The sequence below is a fragment of the Astatotilapia calliptera genome, chromosome 8, assembly GCF_900246225.1.
Source record: "Astatotilapia calliptera chromosome 8, fAstCal1.2, whole genome shotgun sequence".
Taxonomy (NCBI): domain Eukaryota; kingdom Metazoa; phylum Chordata; class Actinopteri; order Cichliformes; family Cichlidae; genus Astatotilapia; species Astatotilapia calliptera.
This window is the reverse complement of record NC_039309.1, coordinates 11,392,325-11,409,784: the sequence shown is the minus strand read 5'-3', so window position 1 is coordinate 11,409,784 and position 17,460 is coordinate 11,392,325. Positions and strand designations below refer to the sequence as shown.

General features: G+C 39.8%; 1 protein-coding gene across 6 annotated transcripts in view; it reads right to left on the bottom strand.

The window, feature by feature from the left end:
- pald1a (phosphatase domain containing paladin 1a) overlaps positions 1 to 17,460 on the bottom strand; it is a 58,001-nt gene that overhangs the window by 32,951 nt on the left and 7,590 nt on the right. For 3 of the 6 annotated variants that reach the window (XM_026178502.1, XM_026178505.1, XM_026178504.1), the window contains 16 exons: positions 14,640 to 14,837; positions 14,335 to 14,437; positions 13,195 to 13,374; positions 12,616 to 12,780; positions 12,369 to 12,529; positions 11,695 to 11,770; positions 10,749 to 10,903; positions 10,557 to 10,653; positions 10,266 to 10,370; positions 9,827 to 9,922; positions 9,608 to 9,742; positions 8,606 to 8,722; positions 8,087 to 8,266; positions 7,746 to 7,943; positions 7,294 to 7,434; positions 7,130 to 7,201 (listed from right to left, as the gene is read on the bottom strand). In XM_026178502.1, coding sequence (XP_026034287.1) covers positions 7,130 to 7,201; positions 7,294 to 7,434; positions 7,746 to 7,943; positions 8,087 to 8,266; positions 8,606 to 8,722; positions 9,608 to 9,742; positions 9,827 to 9,922; positions 10,266 to 10,370; positions 10,557 to 10,653; positions 10,749 to 10,903; positions 11,695 to 11,770; positions 12,369 to 12,529; positions 12,616 to 12,780; positions 13,195 to 13,374; positions 14,335 to 14,437; positions 14,640 to 14,837 — 2,179 coding nt within the window. Of the gene's footprint in view, positions 1 to 7,129; positions 7,202 to 7,293; positions 7,435 to 7,745; positions 7,944 to 8,086; positions 8,267 to 8,605; positions 8,723 to 9,607; positions 9,743 to 9,826; positions 9,923 to 10,265; positions 10,371 to 10,556; positions 10,654 to 10,748; positions 10,904 to 11,694; positions 11,771 to 12,368; positions 12,530 to 12,615; positions 12,781 to 13,194; positions 13,375 to 14,334; positions 14,438 to 14,639; positions 14,838 to 16,870; positions 17,263 to 17,460 lie in introns of those variants that run through there. The other 3 variants (XM_026178500.1, XM_026178501.1, XM_026178503.1) reach the window with 3 other exon arrangements.

The window sequence follows — 17,460 nt, the reverse complement described above, 5'->3', positions numbered from 1 at the left end:
ACAGATATTGAAGTTATGATAAGACTGAAATATTTAACCAGACTGGCTAAATCCACACCCGCCTAAGACAGATAAGAATTATTTTTTTATTGAATCAGCATGATACTGCAACTAGATTCTTTTTAAACAACATTGTAGAAAGCTGTTTAACTCATTCAAATAAAACTGGGATTGGTGCTTTAATACGTTATTTTTACTCTGCATTTGTGTTTGAAATTCAACACTTTGCATCACTGCAATGAAAAAGCATTAAAACGAATACTATGACTAGCTTTTAGTCTTCTTGTTATTTTAAGCAGCAAGAAAACTAACAGCTCTTTTTGCAACACACAGCTTAGTTTTTAGAGCACGGCCTGTCAGTCCTGACCTAAATGAAACGTTGCTGTGAATGTATGTCAGCATGCTGATTTGTGTGTTGACCTAGTGGAAATATGGAATGCTTCCATCACCATGTTTGGATGATGTAAAACTACAGCGCTGTGTAGCAGGTCAGCTAAAAGCCATCTTACTAAACTTTGTTTGTAGCCCCTCTGTGACTTTTATACTAACAATGACATCAAGATGAATACAAAGTTAAAAATAGGGAGAAAACTTTTTGTCCTATTCAGAGTCATTGGCGAAATACACAAAGAATGCCAGTTTACACCACAAAAAGAGGTGACCTGTTATCAGTCCCATATTAACTAACATGCCTTTTAATTAACTACAGGTCGATGGTTTGTTTGCTTAATGCAAAGTAGGCTTGTCTGTCCTTTTAGGTCAACACGCTAAGTTAATTCCTGTTACATAAAATATGCAAAGATGAAAAACCTTAAAATGATTATTGAGCTCATGTTGATTCAGACGAGCCTTTTAGCTAATACTGACACAGTCTCACTTTTTACCTGATGAAATGATGCTGCCGAGTTAGAGGTTTCATTCATTTGGAGTTATGTTTGGGTTCAACTAATGGCTCTTCAAATAGTGAAGATACAAAATATTATAGCTTTTTAGCGTCTAGATGGATCACTAAAGGCTGCCTCCATAGTGGCTCCAATCAAATCCCTCAAAATTAGTTGATTTTTTTTTTTTGTTTAAAAAATTTAATTAATTCTACCTTCCTATTAAGAAAGTCTTTTGAGTTATCTTAATATTTCATAAATACAATGGCTTATCACACACGGTCCTGCAAAAAACAGCTGTACCCCTTCCTGATTTCTCAGTTTTTGTCACAATTACATGTTTCGTGTTTCATCATGGAACTTATTTTAATATAAGACAAAGATAACCTGAGCAAATAAAAAATGGAAATATTTAAATGACGATTTCATGTTTTTTAAAGATGAAAGCTAACTAAACCTGCCTGGCAACGTGTGAAACACGAACTGCATCTCTTGTTAAATCATTAATTAATTGTGATCAATCATATTTTTTTTGGAAAACTGATTATAGCTAGAACTGTTGAAACTAAAAATCACTTATACAGATGATGTCTGATAAAGTGGAGTAGGTTAAACGAACCCACAAAGCAACACATCATGCCACAATCTAAAGACATGCGGGAACAGCTGAGAAGTCAATGACATCAGCCTGGAAACTGTTACAAAGCCACGATAGGTCATTATCCACACTTGGACAGCATTTGGAATTGTGGCGAACCTTCCCACGAACAGCTGCCCTACCAAAGCTACTCCAAGAGCGCATCGACGACTCATCAAGGAGGTCATAAAAGAACCCAGAATAACATCTTAAGACTTGCTCAACAACAATGGCCAAAAACAGCATCCATGAGAGAGTTCCAATGAGAAAACCACTGCAACAAATGTTCAACTTTTTGGAACGTTTGAGTCACATCATTACATCGGGAATAAAACGAACACAGCTTTTCATAAAAAAGAACATCACACCAACAGTCAAACATGGTGGTGGTGTGATCATCTGGTGCTCCATTGCTGCTTCAGGACCTGGACAACTCGCTGTAATTGATGGAACCATTAAATGTGCTCCCTACCAGAAAATCCTGAAGGACAAAGTCTGGCTATCACTTTGTGGCCTAAAGCTCAAGCGCACCTGGGTTATGTAGCCGAACATGATTTGATGACCTTAAACAGGCTTTTTAAGCTTGCAAACCCTTCAAAGTGGAATTAAATTAATTCTACAAAGAAGTGAGGGCTAAAATTCCTCCACAGCAATGTGAAAGGCTCATTGACAATTATCAAAAACACCTTGTAGCAGTTCTTGTTGCCAGTGGTGGCTCAACCAGTTACGCTGTTTTTTAGATAAACTTTCATGGGGTTTTATCAGTAAGGTGCCCAAGCAAGTTAGGGCATATGAAATGTCTCCTCTGTATCATCATTTTGATACCAGGTTCATCTTCTGAATGCAATTCCTTCCAGATTTTATTTATAAGTAATTACCCAATGCTAACCTTTTCTTCATGTCCTTTGGTGCTGAACTGAATGTGTAGAGTGCTTTTTTATTGAATGATGGAATGGAATTTATAGGATTCAGTTTTGGAACATTTGCCCTACACACTTGCTATAAAGACCTATGAATAATACCTTATGTATAGCAGTTTTTCAAGACATTGTTACAAAATGCTTTACACAAGGCAAACAACAAAAGTGGGGATAAAAAGCAATACAAAAAAAATTAACAGAAGGAACACTTAAAGAGCTTATTCTGCAACTTTAAATGCAATATTTTAGGATCTTATTTTGCCTCTTTTTCTCCACTTCTCCATTAATTTTCATGAAATCTGGCCTAGTAGTTTTTGCATAATCCTGCAGATAGATAAACAAAGAGTCACTGTTTCAGTTTACAGGGGCTTTGGGGAACTGTTAAAAAAAAGGATTGCTGAGTGTAAATGCTTTTTAAGGTGCTTCATAGACCTGAGGAGGGGATCAGAGGATTACCAAGCAAGACATCAAACCAGGAGAGGATTATTAAACTCCATGCCAGTTCGTCTGTTGCGTAATGTTTTGGACCTCACAGACGTAGCAGCACCTTTCTTCAGAGGCTACACTGGAGGCAGACAAGGTTTCCGTGGTGACCAACCAGTGTATCCCAGAAACTCCGGCAGACATGCTGCTGTGATTGGCATGTGGTATTGTGCGCCTGCCGAGTATCGCCTCTTTCTGTGCGTTCATGTTTAGAATGCTATGGACTAAGGCAGCAGGTTCCAACCACTGATTCATTGTCACAACTCTGAATCACGAAAAACAGCCAGAGGCTCCAATTCACAGACACCATTCAGACCAGTAAAGAAAAGCTTCGGCTTTTGGCTATGCTGGGCCAAAGATTTCAATCACATGTGGAGAGAAAAAACTAAAGAGAAGTGTGCAGTACCTCTTTGTGAACAGACAGCATGGCATACTGGTGATGTGATTCATTAAAATGGCCACATGGGGGCAGGAGATGTTTACAAAAAGCATTACAATGCCCAACTAGAAACTGCCAGAGCTTTAGCAACAAAAAAAAACAAGTTTAGACAAAAGAAAATTATCTCAACTCTTTTGATAAATAGACTTTGTTTCAGTAGGACGTTTTGCCAAAGTAGGGCAGTTTGTCAAAAGCCAGCGTAAAATTATCCTACTGGTAGGACGGTTTGCCAAAGTAGGATGATTTGTCAGAACACCAGCTGTGATTTAACGCTACTCCGTTTTCATATTTGGAAAATAGGTAAGTATTAGCACTTTATTGACGTGGATAGTTGATTTTCTAAGCCATTTTGAGTGTTTGTTCATTTTAAAGTGAAATCCTTATCTGCTTTTTGCACAAAACTGTCGAATTTGCAGCTTTGGTTAAGTCTGCTGTCAAGTTTTTGGACAAATTTGATGTTACCGACAAAGTTAGCAAGTTTGCAGTGCATTCTTGCTGAGTGATAAGACTATTAAATTCTAATTCATTAATATCTGTATGGTATGTTAAGTCTATTTAGGTAATGTGGTTATTTAATAGGTTATGTGCATTGTTTGCTGCACATATCGAAGTTAAAAAGAAAATGTCTATTTACATATTGAGAAGAAATGGGAAGAGATTTACTCGTTCATTTCTGCTGACTCCTAACCTTCCGGCTATGACAAGGCTCAGAGGCAAAACCTCGGACAATATGTCTCAAAATTCAGACTAAATGGTCAGAAATTTATTGTTAATACTAACAACTCATATATTTGGTTAAATTCATTTGTAAATATTTTTGATGAAGATGGACAACTCTTTTCTGGAACCAGAAGATTAGTAAAAACTAGGGATGGACCGATCCAATATACAGTATCAGTATCAGCCCGATCCTGACCTAAATTACTGGATCGGATATCGGGGAGAAATAAAAAAATGTGATGTAACTATGACAAAATGCTGCAGGCCCGGATGCACTGTCTACACTGGCTGTCTCTCACCCTTTACCCATCCCTGTTGCTTGTCATGTGTTTCTTTGGTGTATTAGGAGTTTTTTCATGTGCTATGTGCAGAGGTGTTTTTTTCTGTTCTCAAACTGATCTCCCTGTTGGAGCTCAGTCTGGAGGGAGTTATTTTTTTCTCCTTATCTTTCCTCATGTTGTGCATTTTCCATGTTATACCCCTCTGACCTGTCTTCCCCATGTGATGTTTGTGTAATGTATGTATGGTCGGAAGGGTAAGATGGCGCTTGCACAGCTGGCAGCCTTAACCCAATTTCCCTCGAGATGAATAAAGTATGATCAATCAATCAATCAATCAATCAATCAATCAATCAATCAATCAATCAATCAAAAGCACTTTCACAAAACTTGCAACATGGCGTAACCCAGCTCATGACCTTAGACACAAAGATGAAGTTATTCTGCCTTTATGCTGCACAGCTGCCTCTTCTTCTCTTCTTCTCTCCCCACTCCCTCTCCTGTTGCTACTTCAATCATGAAACTGTTCAATGATCAGCTTATCGGCTTCTCTGTCGCAAGTCCCGTCTCTCTTGTTTCTTTATCGCCCACTTTCCACCAGAAAGAGGAAAACAGTGAATGAACAACAGCAGCACGTTTAAGCTTGATAAGCTGTTGCTAGAATTTATTTAATATTACTTTCTAGTATCAGCTGATGTTTGCTGGAGCCACAGCCGTGCAAACTGCTGGGCCATGATATTGGTTTGGATATGTGGTGCGAGTGAAACATGAAGATCATCTGAATCATCTGAATCATCAGAGCATTAAGTTTATTAGATTGGTCAGCATTCCTGAACTATGAAATATTTTGGGTGCAGAGTATTTTTTGCATGAAGGTATAACAGAATAGCTTTAGTGTTTGGTTTTTTAAAACTTGAGTATGAACTTATACAAAATGCAGCAAGATATATTTTTTTAAAAAACAGTTTTATTGATTATAAAATACACTATATCGAATTCATATCGGTATCGGCAAACTTATGAAATCGGTATCGGTATTGGACATAAAAAAGTGGTATCTCTAGTAAAAACCAAGGACGATGCCACGAGGATCTTTCATGAGTTTTATTCATGTCCAATTGGAGGACACGCTGGCATACACGAAACGCTAAATGCAGTGTGTTCCAGATTTTACTGGTTTAGTATGACAGTTGAAATTAAAAAATGAGTATGTATTAACTGTTTGTATTGTAGTTAAATAGTGTTTAAAATAAGCAAAGGTTTTTTGCTTCGGAGCGGGTAATTTTACGTGTAGGATGATTATTCTATCGGTAGGACGGTTTGCCAAAGTAGGATGATTTTTCAGACGTCGTCGTAAAATTATTCTACGGGTAGGACGGTTTGCCAAATAGGATGGTTTGTCAGAACACCAGTCCAAACTCCGCTACAGGTCCCAAAGTCAAATGAACACTGCCGCATCACTGAGAGTTACAAACTGATTTCATTCTTTCGTCTTTCAGCTGGATCAGTGTAGCTGCTCTACCAGGTGTAAGAATTAAGTTTAACATCCAGGCATCCACTGTTAAAGTTCATGGAGTTAGAAGTTAGCAGGAAGTTAGCTCACTAGTTTCCACCTAAACATGATATACCATGATCTAACTGAGGGATTTCTGAAAGAGACAGAAAACTAAACAGCAGTGACCTTTTTTGTAGGGTTACTGAAGTTGGGGTAGCTGGTATATAATGATGTGCTACATGATCGCTAGCAACACAGCTATGTTAGTGTGATATATAAACACAGTGAAGCTGGAGGATAAAAGCTTCCTGATGGTTAAGGACAAATGCAATCGCATGACAGGATGCTGTAAACGGACCAAACTTCAGTCAGGAGAACAACTGAGATAATCCATCCACAATACATGGTTAGTCATTAATATACCAATGCATGGGTGAGCTGTAGTTATGGTACATCGTAGGGTTTTAAAACTGAGAGAGGCCGACAGTCATGACTTTTTTTAGGGACTTGTTCAGATTGAACAGAACCAGATACAAAGCATTAAAACATGTTAAAAACCAGAGCTGTAATAAACACAGAGTAGTTTGGACCCGGACGCAGGGTTCATACGTCATCACTTAAAACCCGGATAGATAGCTGTTATTTCCCAGTGTATTTTGATTCCATTAGTAGCATGCACAACCAAAAACATCTCACCTACAGGTGTTCTAGCTTCATTAACCTGTGTTTAAACAAGTATTCAAGTGTTGCATTTGACTGTCGAGATTTGATTATCTTGTAAATTCAGCACAACAGCAGAACACGTATCAGGTAAGAGTAGATCTTAGCAAATTCACCCCAAGGTCAGACCACTCGGAGACTGCTCATAACAGTTAACATATTAAATGTTAAAAAAAATAGTTCATGACAACACAATTGGAAAATGACTCGAAATGAGTATGACTAGTTTGGAAGAGTTTCCAGGAGAAAATATCTTCTTCTGAAGTTTGCAAAGTCACATTTAAATAAACCACAGGACTCGTAGAGTATTTTTTAACTGGCCTCAGCATACCAGCTCAAACACCTCATCACAACTCAGTTTTGAGTGAATAAATTAGTTAATTTCCAAACAGATATATTGTTGTAATACAGGTAATTCAAAGGGCTGCTGACTAATCTCAAATTCTCTGTTTTAGTTTATGTAAACTTGTGTTCATTATGCAAAGAAATTGAAACTTCAAGATGTTTTTATGCGCTTACAAGTTGGTGAAGATACTGTTTTTTAAAGTGCACATACCTCAAATTCTCCTTTTGTGTACTTAGCATCAGGAACACTCACAATCTCATCTTCAGCAAACTCAGGAAAACCCTGCAAATGGAAGCCAAGTTTTTATTAGTTGAAGTGGTTTTATACAGAGTGGCTCTCAGTAAACATGCAGACAACTCAAATATTCAGCTCACATTAAAGTGCCAGAGAGTCAGAACGGCGACGACCATAGCGGTTGTGGTCCTGCCTTTGCCATTGGAGCAGTTAAAAACAAACGCTGAGTGGGAATCCTCGGCCAAGGAGCTCTTCATGCCCTCCAGTAGCTTATCAAAGTCCTGCAGATGGTTAAACATACAAATATTACCACAATATGTCTTTATTTATGCAGATTTGTATTGATATCACATGAAAAAAATGAAAAAAAATATTAAATATAACACATAAACAGTTTTGACAAATTGAAATCTGGTTCTACGATTATTAACCACTAGAGGGAGCAAAAGTCTTAATCATTCTCAGCTGTCTTTAATCCAAACACCTATCAAATGAACCAGAAGCTGTTTCTGCCTCTTGAGACTGCATGTTTGAAAGGACGCGTGTGTTTGTACACACACGTGTTTACACGCACAGGCTGACACATCATTACCTCCTCTCTGGGTGCGCTGCAGTCTGGCAGAGGGATGCGTTTGCAGACAAGGCCCTGGTGAGAGCTTTTGTGCTGGTTGAAGATCTCCTGAACAGTCAGGCAGGTTTTAAACATCTTCATCTGTTTCTCCTGCTCAAGGATCACCTCCAGCCACTTCTGCGCTTGCAGAATCTCCTCCTTTAGGGATGTTTCCAGTTTCTAAAGGAGGAGGATACAGAAATGTTTTCACTTGTTTTGAAGAACAGACTAAAATCCTTGGGACATTCTTTATTTATTCAACCTAATATAAAAACCATGAAAAACATTTAAAAAGACAGAAAAAATAATAATTTTCTCTGTACCTCTAGCAGCTCTGGGTCAGATGAGGGGATGGAGATGTGTTGGTCCAGACACGTGGGCTCCCTCACAGCAAAAATCTGGCCATTTCCTTCTAACACCAGCTCTTCCTGTAGGTTGACCCACAGCACGTGGGTGTGCTTCCTCTTTTCATCCGTCAGATGGGCCAAAACAGCTCCAGTAGCCTGCACGCAGCAAGTTAAGACGATTAGGGCAAGAAGCTGGAAGTCCAGTGTGAGCGTCTTGAGGTGGGCGAGTGGGAAGTAATCATGACTCATTCTGCTGAGTCTGTTTGTACTCATGAATAAATCCGACTGCATAAATGCATACTGATGATAACTATTACAAAACTGTCGGCTGAATGTTTAAATGATTTTATTTTAAGACAACTAAAATATCAAAGTGTGTCTTTTAGTAATTATAGCAAAGATTACAAAAACATTTCTTTCTTTCTGGATCAAATTAAAAAATCTCCCATTTTTCTTGCATTTATTTTGATTAAAGTAGGACATAATCTGCTGCACCTCAGATGTTGGCTGAGCCACTCCATAAACAGGCATCTTGGGCACTCGTCTGAAGTTAACCGCCTTCATCTCTTTTACTGTGCTGAGCACGTCAGGAGCCAAGTACTCATCAGCAACCTGCACACACACAGTCATTCACAGCATGTAATATACGGTGCTTTTAAAGACAGATAATCACAAATACAGATGAGGGATCTTGGATGAATGCATGAAATGTGTTTTCATACCAGCAGCTAGCATGGTGGCTTCTATGTGGAAATGTATTTAGTTTAAAGGGGTAAATTTAGGGAGATGATGATTAGATCATAACAGATTTAGGGAACTTGTTCAGGAATATGTTTACAAAGAAAAAGCTAGCCAAGGACATAGACTGAGAATTTCAGCTACATACAAAAATATCCAAGCAATGATGCAACTCAAAACAAGCAGACTTTTCAATATTTCTATTATTTCTTATTTTATCAGTTTCTTTTAAGCTCAGTCTGCCAACATGTCTCAAAACTATATCTGAAATATGCGTTTTATTTAACAGCTTCTGATGCAAAAACAGGAATTAAATGACGCACTATTGCCCCAAATCCTCATCTGCTCAGCGCAGCCACACAAACCTAGCGACCTGGTCAGTTAGTGTGTCGCCTTAGTGGCACTGGTGACTTTTCTGTCTTTAGCCTGTGGCTAAATGTTGTATGGATTGTGACTGATTCTTGTAAATGTGTTCTGTGAAACCTAGTGGTGTTTTTATGAGGTTTAATCATTTACCAATGTGCTACAAATGACCATTTACCTATTTGCATTGTTATAAAATCACAATAACTGAAAGAACGGACACAGCTTGACATTTTCAAGTTAAAAGTTTACAGAACACGAACAAAAAGATCTGCAATGAAAAATAGCCTATAAATCAGGCTCTGAATGAAATGCGAGCAAAGAGCACATCCTTCCCCATCATCAGCAATGTTAACAACAATGATATTGTTAAATATAATAATCTGATTTTCCCACCAGCACTCGGGCTCCTTTAGTGACCAGCTCTGCCGGAGCGGACAGCTCTGATAGATCCATGCAGGCCAGTAACCTGTACAGCCAAGCATGGCAGCACATCCACTGGCTGAAGTTCGACACAAAGGCAAGAGGATACTGCAAAAAACAACACATAGTTACGACTTACAATTACTTTTTCATGGTCCCAGAGAAGACATGTATGCTGAAAAAACTTTTTACCTGCTCATGAAGGTATGCATTGAATGCAATCAAGTAGAAGTATCGCTCCAAGCTCTGCATTGTTCTGTTGAGAAAGTAGTCTTTGGTACTGCTTCCCTAAGAGAGGAATAAAAGCTTGATTATCTGGTCACAGTAGCAGCTTCTGCAAGGTTTTTATAATTTTTCTAGTCAAACACTTTAACCAAACCTGCTTTAATAATTAAGCTTATTTCTTGAAAGACAGGAAAGAGATCAATTAATGATATCAACTTCTCAAGTCCTCTATCAGCTCGAGAGCTCTCACTGGTAAAAGACGTTTATCAAGGCTGATTGTGCTCTCACATGTCTTCTATTAAGCAGGACATAAACTGAGCAGTTTATGAGCCATTTATAGTACAAGCTGCTGCTTTTAAAGAGAAGTTCCAAGTTACAAACTTCAAAAATCTATATCATTACTAACCTGAATTTGATAATCTTCACCAATTCCCTCCAGCTTACTCTTGTTCTCATATATTGCTTCTTTTATGTTGTGCATTTCTGAACACAGGGCAATCGCCTGGTCAACCTGTGAAGAAGAAAAAGACAATGAATCACATATATGAACAATTTGTTTTTAAATACCTGTTTGGGTAATAAAATACTCTGTACCTCTTGTTTTTGCATAAAATCTTTATTTGGGACCTACGTGTAATTTATTATAATTTTTTTTCTTTCAAATCATTGTTATGTAGACAGACATTATCAGCTTTACCTCTTCCATGACCTGCTGTCCATTAGGCAGCTTGTTGATCAGAGACTGGATCACCTGGAACAGTGGTCTGGGTTCTGAAGCAGCTGGCTCCTCAACTCTGACAAAACAAAACAAATATTTTGCCTTTATAAAAAAAAATAATTAATTAATAAATACTTGTCATTGATTTTCTATTTGATCTAGACTTCTTACTGGGGTGGAGGCTGTGAATCACCCCTGAGGCGATTCATGACAAGCGTGCCCAGGATCATGGCTAGGTTGGTGCGTCCAACGCCCACCTGGCAACTGAACAGCAGAGCAGGCAGCTTCTGGGATGCACCAGGGCCCAGAGACAAGCTTGGGCTCTCCTGGAAAACGATGCACATAGATGAGAGTTAAGCTATTTTCACACATGAATTGAAGACAATGTCAGAAGTCCCAAATGCCAAGTTGTGCAACAGATCTGCTCTTACTACCAAAAATAGTAGGGTACTTCCTGTATAGGGTGCATTTTTTAACGTAGGACACGAGATGCCCACTTGTCACGTGATAGATAATACATACTTTGCACTGGAAAATGTCAGTTTACAGAGAAATCAAATTCGTTTCCAAGAAGCTATCCATTAAAATTCTACATCTGGGGCCATCAAACCAATGATATCCGGCTCACCGCATTGAATTGATCACTTTGGAAATATCAGTGAGTGACTAAGATTTACTAAAACAAAGCTCTGATCCAAACAGAAAAAATGAATCCGCTTTCAAACCACAGGGAATGGGAACGGCTGCTGCAAGCCACTCCAAAAAAGGTCACAACAAGAATAAAAGAACATCCTGTATGAGTGAAGGGAAGGACGGAAACCAGACAAAGTGGATGACCAAAGAATGGACATGAAGTGAGTCCTTACTGCCTTCTTTTGGGGGACTTATCAATAATTGATTACACATACAGGACAGATAATGGCATACATGTGGATTAAAAAAGCTAGCGTTACTTTCTCACTACCTCAGTGAAAAACTCCAGGCGCTCTCCAAAGCTCTGGCCATGAATAACTTTAATGGCGCATCAGAACAAGATCCAAATATAAAAAACAAGCCCAAAAAAGGACTATGTAACAGCTGGGTTTGTAGTGTGATTGGCATTTTTACATCTGCTTACCCTGAGTATGTTAACAAATGCGTCAAAGTCTTCTTCCAATGGTGCTCCCTCTGTGGGCAGCGGCAGTCTGTAGTACCTGCAAAACAACACACTGTCACCCAGAGTTGAACCCGTCCCTGTGTATGTTGTGTCAATACTGCCCTTATGTAGGTCAGAGCACATAAACATATAACCTTAAGACTTTACAGCCGAGCTCCCTAATGTTGTGTTTCCTAATCTCATCAGATAGAAACTATGCCTTTTCCGGCAAACTGCAAAGGATGATGGGAGAGATTGAATCACAGGATGAGCCCAAACACCTGCACTTTGAATCTATTTATAATAAAACATCCTATCGTTTACGAAACATAAAGATTAAGAGTAAATGCTTTAGGGCTCTCCTATGGAAGTAATACATTCTCTTGGCCTGGATACGCAGCGAGCGGTTCACAACATCTCAGCAAAGCCGACACCGCAGATCTGATTGCAAACAGGATGTTTCAATCTGTAGTTTTTACGCCCCCGTTTCTTCTCGTTTCCAAAAAAACGCAGGGCAACCAGTCTTTGCACAAACAAGCACCACTATTTATAACCTTCCCTGCATGTTCAGCAGCAGGCAGCCGCACGCTGCTTCGTGTAAACTTGTGCGTGTGACTTGAGGAGCTCAGGCATAATAAAGGAACAATGTAAACAACCTGTAGGCCGGCATAGTGAACATCGGCCTCTTGTAGACCTCTTCGGTCACATGGATGTCCTCCTCGCACGTGATAGATATCTTCTGCGGCTCGTCTTTAAAGAACTCGATGTCATTGTAGACGTAGAAGACGTTTTCGTTGAGCTTGGCGAAGTCATGGAGCTGTGGAGCGTGGATGAAAGGAGAGTTTTAGTACTGTTGCAAATGACACAAAAAAATCAGGGATTACGCATGAGTTTGTCTCTCACCTCCTTTCTGATGGTGAGCTCCAGGCTTTCCACCCTCTCCTCTTTTTCCAGGTCATGAAGGTTCTCATGTAGATTTTCCTTCCTCCTCGGGGTATATGGCACAAAGTCATTGTCCTTGTGCAGGAAAACAACGGGCTCCTCTCTTACACAGACGAATATAACCTCCTGTAGGAAGAAATATGGGAAAACAGGCCTCCTCCTTAAAACGACACTACTTTTAAAAATAGCTGGAAACAATTTCTCGTCATATGACACTGAGCACATGAATACAGAGTTTTAAAAACCCGATGTATAATTTTGTCAATTTCATTTTAATTGCGGCCGGTTTCTAGCTGCTCTAAGTAGAAAGATTCATTTTCCACTGGCGCACATGACCACAACTTTCTGTTTGCTCAGTTCTGCAATCCAGCCACAGCCTCCACCGAGCACTTGACTCCTCAAATATTTACTGACAACACGGAGCGAAAGAGGCCAGGCAGAGCTAAACTGGCACCAGCACAGGAAAATAGGATCTACAGAGAAACCTATCGAAGGCTTAAGAGGAGCACAGTGAAATTGTGCACAAGTTATAGCAGTGACCTCTTGTCCTTGCGCCTGGAGTCTCTGGAGAACCTGCTTGAACCCAGTCAAGCTGGGCTGACCCATGCCATACAGGGGGTAGGATCCTTTCACTTGGCGGAAGTTGGGCACCCCATAACTGCCCGTGGTGTTTAGGACATCAGCCTTGCTGTAGACATCCTGGACCATGAAGTACTCCCCCTGGAAAGGAGAGCACATATAAATCTGAACTGAGCCAAACTGTTCCAACTTCCAGCACAGCCTTCATTGGGAGAGTAGCAAAGTAAACATTACAGTGGTTGACACGGTGTTTACATGTGGAAGTGCTTTGTGTCATCGCTGCAAGATTAAGCTAGATTTTTGTCCTCTGTGTTTGCAAACAACACCAAAAAGATAACGTGCGGTTACTGTGTCGTCTCAGAAAGTTCAATCTATGCCCTCCCGCCCAGATCTTTAGTAGACCTGTTCCCTGCACTGATCCAGAGAGCTTAACGCACTGAAACAACAAATACAGACACCCTCATGACCATTGGACTTTCCAGATTCTTCTTATATTTACATTATATACATATTTACGTGTCTTTCCCATTTCTAGTTGGTATTTCAATTTGTTATATCAATATGAGTTAACAGAGGAATAATATCAAATCTACTGTTTTAAAAAGAGCTCTAACTTCCTATGTGCACAATATACAAGTATATAAATATATAAAGAAGATTGATTAGTAGTTTTACTACTTTCAATGTCAGCATCAGCCCCAGAAATCAAGTTTTAATCAGGTATTAGGCGTTCATAACATTTCAGACAAACATTACTGGTAGAAAGAAAGGAAGTCACTTTTTAAGGAGATGTTCTCAAGACTAAACTCCTGACCTCTCTACACATATAAAAGGAGCTGTGAGTTAACACTGACAAAACACTGCATGCTTGAACTACCACAGCACAGTTGACAGAGCAGATCAAAGCCTTGAGAGGAGGGTGACAACATTCCCGTTTTAATGGCTGCCTCTGATCATAAAAAAGCGCATGACAATGTTCCTACACCACTCTGCAATTTGGACATGTAAATGTGAAAAAGAAAGAATGGTGAGATGACTCCACAGCTTGCTGTGACAGTGTTGTTCTTTGTCGCAGCTACAAGAAGAGCACGGCACCCTTACCTGCACGAGGTAGTGCTCGGGCAGAGTGTCTGATATCCGACCGACTTTGTAGTTGGTCTTGAGGATGTCGTCGTGAATCTGAAATTCCTGTCTGCAATTATATCTGCAATGCAAAACACAAAACAAGGTGTGGATGGTGCAGAGAGGCCAATTTAATTATCAGCTGCTATTTGCTTGGCCTGGGTTGACAAAAGAGATGATAACGGGGGCAAACACCGTGGCTGGAGGGTGAGGGCGGTGTCACCTCAGCGATCAAAAAGGTTTCACACCCGACTGTGAGGACGTAGATTCGGGGAGGGACTTACGTGATGACGACAGGTGCAACTTTGTTGGTGATGATGGACTTGGCCTTGTTGTTGTGGATGTTGACTGTCTGGAAGGGGCTCATGCAAAGAGACTGCTTGCTGTCAGCCATCGCGTTGCCATGGACACTCTCAAGCGGCGACGCAACAGAAACGGGCTGTGGTGCGGCACTGGCAGTTGTACCCATGCTCCACAAGCTGCTGTAAATGGCATCGCAGTGGACTTAGAAACAGGAAGCAATCACACACGAACGCACGCACACAGCGGCGGAACATACAATAGTGTGTATTTGGAGAGTGACATCATTTACAAACATACTTAAGGTGTGAAAAGTTATTCAGTACTAGTCTCACACTAAGACTAGGAATGGGTTAGAAAAAAGTGTTACTCACCAGCGTATGCTACATAAATAGAATTTTGAATTACTATGCAGATTTTTTTTATTTTTCACATCATGAAACATTTTTTTCTACGCTAGCATCACGGCTGAGGATTGCCCACCAGTGAGCTCATTAAATGTGACACACAGACAGACAGCGAAGTTCCTGTAATAATAAAGAAATACATACATTTAAAAGGTGTGACGAGTTACACTTGAGCAGGCTTTGCTTGCTTGCTTGCAGGTAGGCCATATGTGTACAGGGCAAAAGAGGACTGGATTTGCTCAAAACCATGCACTTTATTAGATTTTTCAAATGTATCTGAATTAATAAACAATAAACAATAAACAACAAGGCTAAAAATTCTTAAAACTGACGGTGGTCTGTTATATTGGCCCCCAAAGGCCTTCTCTGTATCTCTCTTGTGTTTTGATACAGTGCTGCCATGAGGTTATTTAGGGTTTCAGGAAATTAGGTACTGACATTCATGGTCGCCAGAGGATTCGCTATCTTTGTGAGTGCTAAATAAGAAGACCGGTACCATTCTCATATCTGTAGAATATAGAAGAAGTGGAAACACGGTTAAAGGCTATTATGATCTCAAAGGGTCTGTTTGGAAGGTTTTTAACATGGTTAACCAGAGCCATGGTAATCAGTATGTTTGGATGGCACTGCTCTTAACATATAATCAGATTGAAAGAATCTACATGTTGAACTATATTTTTTCTGATTATCATTGCAGTTTTGCAATTCTTACATGGCAAGCATTCAAAGCTGGATATAGAAAAAATCTGCTTTTATTTTAGCCAAAAAATTGTTTTATCACATAAAAACCGCAGTATAATTGTATTCAGGATATGTGATCAAATAAGCTGAGCTATCATGTATTATGAAAAATATTATCAGTGGTAGTTTTCCGATGCATAGAGCAAGGCTCAGCCAATAACTCATAAAATCCGCCTTTTTAGGCTTAACCATTAATTTCATTTCTCTACAGTTTCATCGTGGTCATAGTGGTAGGGGTTCAGAGTCTCCAATGAGAGCCAGCCAGGTTTCAACAAAACCTTTTCTCCTCTGAATAAAAACCAAGCTTTCCAGGGAGCTCTACAGATAAACAAACAAAACTTCTGACAGCCTAGCAGGCCACACCATCAGTGCTCATTAACATCGCTTGTAAGACACAGCTGGCTGGGAACCTATTACCCCTAACTTAAATGAACAGAATAATACATTGAGTCCCCAAACACAATCAGAGAGAATGAATCCAACAAACACAAAATCTACCGAATGTCACACAGTTCAGCCGTATGGAAGCTTAGCCTTCTAGCTGAGCTCAAAGCACCTCTGTGTGATCATCAGTTTTGAATAGAGTGGGCTCTCAAGGTGCAGAGAGGCTGTGGGTGAGAGAAGTGCCGCATGAGTCACAGCTACTGTCTTCTTTGTTGCTTCTGAAGGTAAGAAGGTAGGTCAAGCCTTGTACTCGGAGACTTTTTGATTCAGCAGAAAGATTCTTCTCACAAGCACAACGTGTTTCCTGGTTTGGATTTTTTTTAATGTACAGTATAAATGGTTTGTAGTTCAAAGAGTTCAAATAATCATAGGATTTCAGTAATTATGCTTCTATCAAATAACAGCTGCGGGAAAAGACTGAAGGCAAAAGAGTCAGAAGCCCTGCCCGAGTTCAATAGGAGGAAGCCAAGTTTTCAATGCTGTGCTCCAGCAGCTTCACAAATCTATTTAAGTCCCCGTCACATACCAAAAGGTTCTCTGTTAGCATAATTTTGTGGCCACCGCAGGAAACGTAACAAAAAACACTCCTTGGCGTAACAATTCAGTAAAATATAATATCTTACGCATGAGATGAAGTGCAATCTGTGCTTCCAGAGCCCTTTCTTTGCTGCTTTCTTTCTGCCATGGTCCAAAGGAGTGTGAGAACTTGGCATCACATCCAAAAAAAGAAATCTTCCTTCTTTGAATCCACTCACCCACCCCCAGTCGGAGGGAAACACCCCTTGTGGGAGTTCAAAGTGCCAGGCTGCTTGGCATTCAGGCAAAACTTCAGAAGTTATACTTTTCAGACAACGTACTCCTCGTCTTTGCTCCGTCTCCTGACTGATGTTGGGGAATAGATTCATGCAGGAGACTGGAGTCTCAACGGAGGAGACCAGGGGAAGTAGCAATACATCTGGCAGCCAGATGGCTAACGCTTAGCTTTCTTTCACATGGGCAGGCTATGCACAAAGATAACACACAACTGACTCTTTCCAACGGACAACACATGAAATGATAACTTTATTATTCACTTGACAGAAGCGGATCCACAGAAATACTTTCATTTTTTTTTCAAAGCTTTTTAACTTCTGCTTTTATCTCATAATTTTTGCTTATGTTAGCAGGAAATTGCAATATTTCTTCTCTTTCCTTTGAAACTTTTATTTTTAAT